Source organism: Chenopodium quinoa, unplaced genomic scaffold (assembly GCF_001683475.1).
Source record: "Chenopodium quinoa cultivar QQ74 unplaced genomic scaffold, ASM168347v1, whole genome shotgun sequence".
Taxonomy (NCBI): domain Eukaryota; kingdom Viridiplantae; phylum Streptophyta; class Magnoliopsida; order Caryophyllales; family Amaranthaceae; genus Chenopodium; species Chenopodium quinoa.
The window spans coordinates 930,659-942,694 of record NW_018745403.1 but is presented as its reverse complement, the minus strand read 5'-3'; the positions used below and the strand labels follow the sequence as shown (position 1 = coordinate 942,694).

Genomic DNA, 12,036 nt, shown 5'->3' with positions numbered 1-12,036 from the left:
TTTGGCATCCCTCAAATCCCCAACGATTCAAAATCGGTGCCTTAGGGGGGGTTTGAACCGGTGCCAAATTAGGATTTTCGTCCAGTGACTCCTGTAATTTTTTAAGTGAAACTTTTTTAATTTTTGCATTATTCAGCTAATTCTCTTTTGATTAATGCAGTGACGATTTATACATAAGAAAAAATATAGTCTTGCGGATACTTTTTGAAATTGTCTTAATAAATAGATCGATTATTAATATTCAATTGTTATATTTTAATTTATTGATAGTTAAATTTAATATAATACTGGTCAAAATTTTACATTGACATACATGCGCAAGAGAAACATTTCATATAATTAAGGTAGAGTGGCTAACGCGCGCGATGTGTGCGCCATACCTAGCCATATCTGCTAAGTTTTTTCGATTTAGCCTTATACCATAACTTTAGTTTTTGGTAGGATCAATGATGGAAATTATATAAACAAATATTTTTAGATGTATAAATGTAAGCACTTTAAAATAAATAGACAATTAACATTAATGAGACCAAATAAGTAAATAAACTTTTTAAAAGGTAATTGTCCAAACACTATTCATAAGAGTTTACTCAAACTTTTTAAAATGTAGGAGAAAAAAAATATAAAGGGAGTTTGTATTAAGTTGAAGAGTCATGGCTCGACCAAACCAATCAACTATTGGTCCATTGCGTCTTTCAACACAAATAGAAATTAAACATTGATTGTATTACACAAATAGAATTAAGCATTATCGATTGTCTTTTGGAATGATTTCAGGATATTTCTAAATATCCAAAATTTATGATATAAATAGAAAATATTCAAAATTTCAAAGTGTTACAAACACACGCAAATCAAATCACGTATCATATAAAAAGTAACGGATAGACTAATACATTATACATGCATTTTTTGGAACTCCAACTTGTTTAACACCACGTCACCATAAGTTTAGTTGCTTGTGTTATGTCGTCTCATATAAGGCTTGAATACCTTCAACATCATCTTGTTGGAGCTCTCTTTTTCTCATTCCTTGACCAATGGTCGGAAACATCACAGCATTCTGATCTTGACTATGGCCGAGGCCGAGGAGGTGACCGATTTCGTGAAGCACAACGGAGTTTAGATCCATTTCATATAATCCAGGGTCATCACTCCAATTCTCCGTTGCATCATAATGTGACCGTCCATCAGTTGGGTAAAATGAATGACCTAGTACTCCTCCAGGGCCATCAAAGGGTTGACCATCGCCGTGTTCACCTTCCGCAAACCCAAAAATTAGATTGGACTGGCTTCCCTCGACCACTTCCTGAAATGTGAAGGGGCTATACTGTGCCCATTTGTTCAATGCATCAGCCACTACGGATCTCATGTTCTCGGCTCCTTTGACTAGGGTCCCTGACTGGATTTGGTACGTTAGTTGGTACTCTGAAGATGGCCACATTTGTCCCTTATATGCGTACAAGGATGTTCCATACAATGACTTTCGGCTTTTGTAGCTAGAAGTTGTTTTGTCCTTTTGCATTGTATTTCTACCATTGATAATGTCCGGAGAACCACATCTGTAACAACGGAGAGCAACCATGTTAAGTATGAGCAGGAAAATTTTCTAATAATATAAGTACAACAGTATTGCGTTATTGCATTAACTAAATTGTTATCACTCAAATGTGCTGATAAAATTATTGAAACATAACGTACCTAGGTTTCGTCATTTGTTCCACCGTTGCAGCATCCAAATGTCCTGTAACATTTAGCTTGTAATTTTTCTGATATGTTCTGATCGCCTCCTCAAGGCTCTCATCGAATAATTGAGCATCTTTGTTAAGGGTCATGGTAGTAGTTACCTTGTTTTCAGACACCGGATGATTATCGAGGTACCCAAATTTTGCAAGGTACCTTTTTAGATGGTGAAGGCCATCTACATTTTGGCCCTTCCTACATCCTTCTAAGCTCTTAAGGAAGCCAAAAGGGTTAACATTTGGCTTTGACTGAGTTGTGAGTGAAGCCAAAGTAAGGAGCAATAATAGTATAAATGAAGGAAAAATAAAAGGTACAGTTGCCATAATAATATTTTAAGATAAATTTTACCTTAATATTGATTTATTTGATTTGTTTAGATGATTAAAATAGATGGTATAGCCTATTTATATTGGTGCAAAATCTTGCAGTCGTTATCAAGAAGTCTACCAAGTCGTTGAAGACCTTCAAGTAGTCTACCTAGTCGTCGCTAATTGCATTTTGCTAGCAATAATAACTTTTATTTTTTTATTTTTTATGAATAGTAATGACTTTTTTTACGCGTATATCATTATTTCAGTTGATGACTTGGGTGCTTGGTTGCCAAACGTATGGGCCATTCTCGCATTTGGGTGGAAACTGGAAAAAAATGCACAGTTAGTGACTAGTAAGGTCAGCAGGGCTCCAAAGGGTTTCTCTCCTATGTGCCTTATCTTGTTATCTATGATGATCATACAGGAATGTTAGCTAAATCTTTTCATGCTTTTAGTATTTCTCATGTACAGCCCATCTAGTGGCAAGGTGGGATACGCGTGAGTATGCGGAACTTGTTTGTATTAACTCCTCCCCGCAAAGCATTTTAGCTTGCGGACTTGATTTGGAATAAATTCCTGTTAACATTTCCCCCTCAAAAACTTAAGATAGAATATCTTAGTTTTGTTCAAAAAAAAAATAAAAATCTTAGGTTAGATTTTTTTCTACTAAAAAAACAGACTAGAATATTGTTCCTTCCCTGTGTATTGTTTTCTTTTAACGAATACATTTGACAAGATATGACTTTATATTAGTAAAAACTACAGAAAGGTTGATGTTATGATAATATTTTGTGCATGTGACTAATCTAAATAAGTATATGGATATTGCAAACATCAAAATGATGCATCTCAAAATACAGAAATTCTTGTGTGGACCTGATCCACAATAATATTATTGTGAACCTGAGATTTATATACACACAGTACTAACATTATTTAGAACATAGTGACCGTAATTTTAACATAGTATCTTTATTTTTTAACATAGTAACCTTTATTAAAATTTCTGTTTACATGCCAAAAAACTAACCTCTTATATTTTGCTTAAAAAAAAAAAAAAAAAAAAAAAAAAACCTCTTATAGCTTTTATAATGTCACAATCGTTTTTATTTCAACATAATAACCTTTATTTTAATGTAGTGAAACTTTATTTTATTAATAAAACAATCATAGTATCTCTAATGTTAGTGGTTCACAATAAATTTGTGTGAATCAGGTCCATTTAAAAATTTGTACTCAAAATAAATAAAGGGAGTAGTACGAACTTGATTGAACATAAAGTGAGCTAATTTGGAAAATATCTGAAACGTGCTAAATATAATAGATCAAAACAAAATGATACTTATTCATGGACCATTATCACCAAAAAATAATGACAAATCATGAAATGGAATTTGCTTGCTAGTTGCGCATCATCCCATGTGAAGAGAAGATATAGCCATTGCTGGAATTTGTCGAGAGTTCTTAAGATGCTTATAGTTGCGAATTTCACACGAAAGTAGTATCAAATCGAGTATCATCAATTCATCAGCAGTCTAATCTAGGTTAAGTTAAATTTGGAGAAATCAAAAGCGGGCCTAGGGAGCCCAATAAGGAGGACTGTTCAATTCCTTATGAGCTCAAATGAGATTTTACCCTTAAACCAATTGGTGATAATACTATCTCCGTTCTTTTATTATGAGTCTGCATTTTATTTACGGGTAACCAAAATTAAAAGCCTAATTCTATATGAATGTTGTACTTTTTGACAATATTATTCTCTTTTTGATAATTTGTCATCCCTTTTTCTTTTTCTTTTTCTTTTTCTTTTTTGTACTTTTGACATCAATTCCCAATATTTTCTCTCTCCCAATAATTTTCAACCACTTTTCTATATGTCTCTCACTATCCCCACATGCATATTTGTACTACCAATCATTAGTTTTAAGCAATCTACAAATTTCTTAATTTCCGTGAAAAATTCTAAATAGCCTCTTAATAAAGGACGGAGGGAATAGTATATAAATATGAGTAATCTTTAATGGAGTTTTAGACCTTGTTCAGTTCACCTTAAATTAATAATTTTCTGTAAAATAAGTTATGTTCAATAAAAATAATTTTAGTTAGTAAAAATAATTAATCAGTAACTTAAAAGAGCAAAGATTATAGTAAATCAGTAAAAATAAGTTTTAGTCAATAAATTAATTTCAATTTGGTAAAATTAATTTAAGTTCAACATAAAAAAATTCATTTCAGTCGAAATAATTTCGTTTCAGTAAAATTAATGTCAGTTCAATAAAAGTAAGGCGAAGAGAACAAAGTCTTGTATAATAATTTATTGTTCAACTTAAATTATATTTAAGTAACTTGAATTAATTTATAAAACTAAAAATATATATTTTTACTAATTAAATCTTAAATTTACTGAGTTTCCAGTATATTTGTTATTTAGGATTATTAATTTTTATTAATTAAACTATTTCTACTAAAGTAAAATTGTTTTGGATGAGCTAAAATAATCTTCATACAGATTATTATGCTCCCTTTGATATGAGATTCTACAGTTAAAAAGCTCGATCAAACAATAAAAATGGATTTTAACTTCATTAAAACCCATTCTACAAAAATCACCCCTTAATGTAATATAAACATAAAAAAGTTCAAATCTATGACTAATATTACATATACCCTCAATCTTTGTCGCATAAGTACTTTATCAACGTACAAACGACGCTCAATATTCTAAGTCATAGCATCTAAAGTCAAAATCTTCAACTCTCCACCCAAAAAAAAAAAAAAAAAAAAAAAAGAAAAAAAATTAAAGTAAAAACAAGTCATGCATTAAGTCTTTAGTAAAGCCATCACAAATTCACAATTCATATCCATCATTAAATACAAAGTACTCTCGTATTATTTATTCAATCTGAATTAAAAACGGTGACTTACTGTTAAGTCATGTACTGAATTTCCGAAATGGTATAAACATCTAGAAAAGTCATTACTCCGTAAATTACCACCAAATTGCGTAGTCTTGTACTATTCGCCGCCATCACCGGGGAGTCCGACCTTTGTACAAATAGTCTTGACAAATATGACCCGGGCTCCTTGTTAGTTGTTACCCAAACTTGACCTGAAAAGCCCAATTTCATTGTACCCGAATTAAAGTCTCACTTTTGTACCTTTTACATATTAGCTTACAATTTCGTAGTACCAACCTACTAGAAAAGCGTGATGATGGTAAATAAGTCGCTCATACCTCTAACGAAAATGCTAAAGGTCACAAGTTGCGACAAACAAATATATGTGTCACAATGCTACATGGCAGATGACATGTACGGGAAAAAACGATGAGATGGCGGTTAAGTGATGTTATAAAGGCTAATATAAAGGGTAAAATGTTTAAAAAATGATAACTTTATAATAAGGCCATAAGGGTAATTTTAAATATTTTGAAGTATAATTTTAACTCGTCTTACAATGATTTAATAAAAGTCTGTCCTATTTCAAAATTTGTGTTAGATTTATATAATACTAGTTTAGGATCCGTGTCACGCACAGTAAGTTCAAAACAAACTATACATTAATATAAAGTTATATAACAAAAAAAATATCAAAGATATGCAACAAAACATCAGAGAGCTAATTTATTATGAATAATACAAAACGTAAGCATAAGCTCATTAAATGGAGTAAAAATATAAATTAAGTAGAATGGAGAACTAATTAAAGGTAGTTGATTACCAATCGCTTTACAATTTTTTCAATTGATCTAATTAATTTGATGGAGTATGCAAATAAGCACTACTACAAAATGCGTGTTTTTTGGATGCTTTTTAGGCCTTTTTTCGACGCTAGAAAGCGTCGAAAAATAATTTCTCGACGCTGCAAAAAAGCGTCGCAAATCCAAGAGTCGAAAATTTTTCGAGGACACAAAAAAGTGTCGAGATTCTCGACGCTTTTTATCGTCCAAACTAATATACGAAGCGTCCAAAATTACATATTTCGCGCAGTATCCCAAATGTATGTAGTTTTTTAGCGACGCTTTTTCTTGTCCACATAATCAAATTTTGCGACGCTTTTTGTTGTCTTGTTTTTATTCGTGTCAGCCTACGGTATGGCGGGAAAGTCTTTGAAATTTGAAAATGTGCAATTATGTAGACATTAAAAAGCGTCTAGATTTATTTTTTAAGCTTTTTTTTTTCTTTTTTTCCTTTTATTAAATTATTACCATCATACATACATTATAGTTATTTAAATTTATCATAAATTAAATTAATAACATTAAAATTAAAATAAACAAATATTCAATATAACAAGATCAGATTAAAAAAAACAATAATTAATCAACAATAATAAGAGTATGTTGCTAACAATTACCAAATTTATAAATAAAAGAAAACATCAACACAATTAACTAAAATAAAAAAAAAAGTTGCATATTATAGTAGCTTGTCCCTAAATAAATACATCACTAATATAAATAAGACTAAAAACCAAAATAGATAGATGATGGCGTTATAGACAATATAGTCGCTTGTTTTGACGCTCAAGTGTCCCGACCTATTCTCTTGTTGCTCCTACATTGCCTTTTCCAATCTTAAAAAAAAAAAAAACAAAGTATAAATTAGTACATTACACAATATAGCCTTATACACACACACACACACACACAAGCTCAAAATTATATTGGCTTATACACACACACACACACATCACTTTCTCAGTCCAAAACTATCCCAGTTGCTAACAAAATAAAGAATTATATTGGGTATCAACAATTTTCCACAAGGAATGTAAAAGCAGGAACTGTTTCTGCTATATCAACTAATCATCTCCTATCAGCCTCAATTTTGCAGCAGCAAAGAGCTTTTCACATATTAGGTATTACAGCATGGCATCAAACATAATGTCTAAAAAACAAATGAACAAAAACTAATACTCTGCATTTCTCTATATGTGAAACGCATGGCATCACTTTAAAGTTTCAAACCTAGGTTTTGTTACTGGTTATTATAATAATAACCAGTCTTTTTCCTAATTAACTTTGGCGCTATTGTTTAGTCCTAGATTCTTGCTTCTGTCTGAGTAAAAAAAGTGGACATAATAAAAATTTTGCTTCTACAAGAACAACTATTTGTAATGAAGACTCTTCTAAACACCCCCCCCCCCAATAAGTGATAAATGGGCTTATCTGTGGACAGGACAGCGCATGATCAACCAAAGATCTCTAGTTTCACTATCTCGCAAGCAAGATGGGACTTTCAGCCAAACTAATTTTCCCAGATGGAACAGAAAGCAATGGACAAGCATTTCTGATTCTTGAAGGGAAAATGATTACATATTCAGTGATTCATTGATATTATAATTGAAGGGTGAAGTAAATGTATAGGCATCTGATGTTTCAAATCAGGATTAGTGAACGTTGAAGAATATGCAATGAATGAGAAAGAAGGATAAAAACCACTCAACCCGGATTTCTATTATAAAATTAGTAAAAGGAGAAAGAAGAGTGTAACAGAAACTTTAAAATATTATTCTTTCAATGGTCATCATGCAAGAGCACACTACATAATACACAGCACAATGCAAATGAGCATATATAATCAAAGTTGATTTTGTAGTTGGTAGCATGATTATACAGAGCACTACAGGTTTTGTTATCCCAATTAACCAAGTCAATAGATGGCTAAATGAAGCCTCATCTTCTACATAATAAAAATTTTCTTAGCATATTTAGGTTCAAAGCATGGTGGTGTTCCCAATGGGTGGGAACTAATGGATCAGATTTAGAAATGGAGACTCAATGGATTCTCTTCGAAGTTCCTGAGATTAAGTCCAGATCAACTCAGCAGATAAAGATACAGCACATCACTTCATTATATCTCAAATCACTAAAGATTCATAATTTTCGTTGTCATACCCTTTTACCAGATGCACAAAAAAAAGACACAACCAACACATGAAACTATTTGATTAGGAAAATTTGGACTGACTTGATCTCTGTCAAGGAAGTTCCACTACAACCTTAATAAAGTTTATTCAGTAATTAAATTTTGTACTACGTATAATAAAGCTTTTGTACAGAAAATTTTCACAATAGATATTATAATTATATATTATGTTCACAAGAAATTTGCATATAGGATATTATTAAAAATTGTGCATGCACCAGCTTAGATATAGTTTGTATAATTTAATATAATGTTCTTAATTATGCTATTTCTGTATTATATCCAGAGTACATGGAAAATGATAAATCATCTCCAACTCTTACAATAGAGAAAAAAACAAACAAGTGATCATCACATATATTCCTAATTGTGAATAAAAATATTAGTTCTAAGTAGGCATGCAGACTAAATCAATTTAAGTAGGCAACTAGATAGTCAAGAAATAGCACATCACAGTAGGTAATCACAATCAAATAATCAACCAGCATATCTGCATTAAATAATCAGCTTGTAATCCACTTTTCCTTTTCATTTATCACATTAAGAAATAGCACATCACAGTAGGTAATCCACACAATACAGGATTTGAAAAGTTTAAGAGTTTTTTAGTTCTGGATTTCAGTTCTGAAATTGTTAAGAATATATAGTAAACAGCAAGTTACAATACACAATACATCAAGTTACTACACAATACAGCAAGTAGCAGGGGAGCAGGGCAGACAAGCAGTAGCAGGGGAGCAGGGCACACTCACACACACACACACACATCACAAGCTCTGACTTTCACACACACACACAAGCTTTGAATTTCACACACACACACACAAGCATTTTTGGATTGAAGTTCTGATTTCCATTTCTGAACTTCAGATCTGATTTTTAGCTCTGAACTTCAGATCTGAATTCAGTTATGGATTTCAGCTCTGATTTCAGTCATAAAGAGAAATGTGACTTTGTTACCTGATGTTTTGCCTTTCCTAAGAATTCAGATGCTTTGTCTAGAAGACCCGGAGATGCATTCCCTTGACCCTATAGTGTTTCAGATCTGAAACACTAATGTTCGTCAAGGGAATGCATCTCCGGGTCTTCTAGACAAATAGACTAGTGTTTGCTTTGTTGGAATTTATTTTTACCCTCCTAAAACAAAATGAAAGTGTATACCAAGACAAATCAACAAGACCCCACATAACTACGTAGTATATATTTTCTTCTATATAACCGCGATATGAGGTTGAATAGAAATGTTTGATGTCAAAAGTGCAAAAGTTGCAATATCTATACATCAAGAGATCTTTCAAGAAGATAAATGAAAGCCTCACATTTAATGAAAAGCCACAAGTACCAAATAACAGTAAACTCAGCTATACATTTAGTTCTATCATGATTAAAAAATTAGGCAGAACACACAGAAATTAGCTACTTTCATTCACTATCTAAATTATAAATCTATTCAGATACTTCATTTCTTTTATACAGACAAATAAGTCATCCATAACAAAGAATCCTGAATATCAGAAAATTAAAGCAGTTTTGGATAATCTATGGGCATGTGCCCATTGCTGCCACATTGTTTTACTGATGGAGTGTCATGGATCCTGTGTATAGATCTTTTATCAAATCTTAATTCTACTTCGTCACTCACAAAGAAAAAGGTGTATATCCTTTGAGCAAGATGTGATACCCGAGTGTAAATTGTCCAGCTAGACAAAATATGCACAATGCGGAGATTGGCACTGAAAGTAACAAAATTCATGGGGTAAGGAATTGACGGGGTCCTTGTAAAGACTACAATGATTCCCAAACATCATGCAATATGCATGTGTAAGAAGGGAAAAGCAACGAGTCAAACTCTATTTTTCCTACAATACAATAACGAATAAACTGAGAATATCAAAATATGATAGAAGAAAAACAAAGTGATCAAATCTTAAATAACTGAGCACCCAGATGGGGAAGCTGAGAGGAAAAGGAAAAAAGAACGATATGAACCACATTAGGTGGAAAAAATGGAATTGGGGAAACTAAAGACAAAGGATATTGCTAGATACAGTCCATGTAAAAACTACTGTGTTTCAACTTCCAATATAGCATATTTAAGGGGGAAATCATAAAGTTTGATTTCATCTCTGAGATAAAGCCCAATATTAGACCAAATTCACTGTCCCAAAATCAATCTCACTGTCCTCCTCTTATATACAGAGTACATTATTTATATGAGATTACCTGCTATGGCTCCCACACCTCAAAAGAAAACAACAATACGTACATTCTTAACAACAAGACTTGATTCATCAGCAGTTCCCAAACCTAGGATCATATCCTGTTCACACTGCTGCCTTGGCTCTATACGTACATATCATAACAACGAACAAACAAACTTATACATTCTTAACAACAAGACTTGATTCATCAGCAGCAGGCCGTGATTATTGGGGGTGTTGTCTAATGATTTATAAGGGAATGAGTATTGCTTCTAAGAGTAGAGCATGTGAGGACATAATGCAATCATCAGCCACAAAATCACCATAGAAAAACAAGAAAATTCATATCAAAAACCCATAAAATTCATATCAAAAACCCATAAAATTCAAAGCCTACAAATTTCATATCAAAAACCAGAAAATTCATAAAATTCAAAGCCTACAAAATTCATATCAAAAACCAGAAAATTCATATATATCAAAAACCCATAAAATTCAAAGCCTACAAAATTCATATCAAAAACCAGAAAATTCAAAGCCTATAATATTCATATAAAAAACCCATAACATTCCAAACTAAAACCCTAAAACGCCATAAAAATCAAAACAAAAACCAAAAAACAATATGAAAAAAAAAAACATGAAAAATTGGATTTTAAAACAGAATTCACGAAAAAAACAACATAAAAAGAAATTAATTTATCTAATTAAGGGCAAAAAATTACCTCGCAATAAGAGATCGATTCTTGTTCTTCACCAACGCAAAATCGAAGACATGCAAACAAATAATTCCCAATTTTAACGAAAATTTAGAGAATTGTGATATATTATATGCCAAAAACGATAGAGAAATATACCTAGCAACAATATTGTTCAGCAAATTGTAAATTAATACCTCAAATTTATGAAAGTGACGAGCCACAAAACCCCAAATTCCTTGAAATTTAGCAAGCAAAACCCAGAAATTAACCTAAAATTTGAGATTTTTTTTGTCGCTGATGAAAGTGATGGAGTCCAAGTTTGGAGGAGAGCAGAATAGAATATGGGCAGTTTAATTGGGAACCTTTTTCTTTTTTTTTTTTTTTTTTTTTTGAAGACGTTTAATTGGGAACCTAATTCGACTGAGCTGAGGGTGAAAAAACACGAACCCGCTAATTATTTCATTAAAAAAATTCAAAATTGTGGGCAACCTAACTCACGTGCATAGCACGTGAGTTTCTCGACGCTTTCAATTGTCGAGAAAATTTTCGCCTACAAAAAGCGTCGCAAAAAGACGGAACCAAAAATTATAGACTGACGCCCCTTCAACAGCGTCGAACCAATTGCGTCCAAAAATCACTCTTTTTGTAGCCCAATTTCGTCGGTAACTTCAGCAAATGTCTCGTCAAAAAATCCAATGTCCGCTTCACATTCTTCATTAGTTGTCAAATCTCTAAAGCAAATAAACAAATTAATCGTCAATTTAAGAACAAGTTTGATCGCTAGTTTAACGATATAGGCGTGGTAATATGTTCGCTTTACAAATTAGGACTCTCATTTCAAGTAGTATATAATACAGCAAAACAAAAATTGATATTTTGACTTGTAATTAATTTTAGGCTCCTAAAGTACTTCGTGTAATCTAGTCAAGTAGCTATGAAAATGCAGAAAGATGAAAACATAAACATCCTAATTGAATACCAAATGTCTCTGACAATGCAGTAGAAGTTGTAATACTCCGTAAGGTTGTTGGAACTTGAATAACAAAGTTTTTTTTATTTTTATTTTTATAGATACCTGTTTTTTGGCACCCTGTTAAGCAAAGGTATAAAAACACCATTAGAATCATACAATAATATCTTATGGTTGTTA

The 12,036-nt window shown here is 31.9% G+C and overlaps 1 protein-coding gene and 1 long non-coding RNA gene across 2 annotated transcripts; both read right to left on the bottom strand.

Annotated features, from left to right (window-relative positions):
- Window positions 1–638: 638 nt before the first annotated feature.
- On the bottom strand, window positions 639–2,137 carry LOC110713057 (metalloendoproteinase 3-MMP-like). Its single transcript, XM_021891522.1, has 2 exons — window positions 1,702–2,137; window positions 639–1,562 (listed from the first exon to the last, which is right to left on the bottom strand). Exons 1-2 carry the CDS (start codon window positions 2,064–2,066, stop codon window positions 965–967), a joined length of 963 nt encoding a protein of 320 aa, XP_021747214.1. The 5' UTR covers window positions 2,067–2,137; the 3' UTR covers window positions 639–964.
- A 4,177-nt stretch (window positions 2,138–6,314) lies between these two features.
- LOC110713054 lies at window positions 6,315–11,559 on the bottom strand. The gene is made up of 3 exons (XR_002509754.1): window positions 11,081–11,559; window positions 10,911–10,936; window positions 6,315–6,629 (listed from the first exon to the last, which is right to left on the bottom strand). It is a non-coding gene; the product is annotated as an uncharacterized LOC110713054 (long non-coding RNA).
- Window positions 11,560–12,036: the final 477 nt, after the last annotated feature.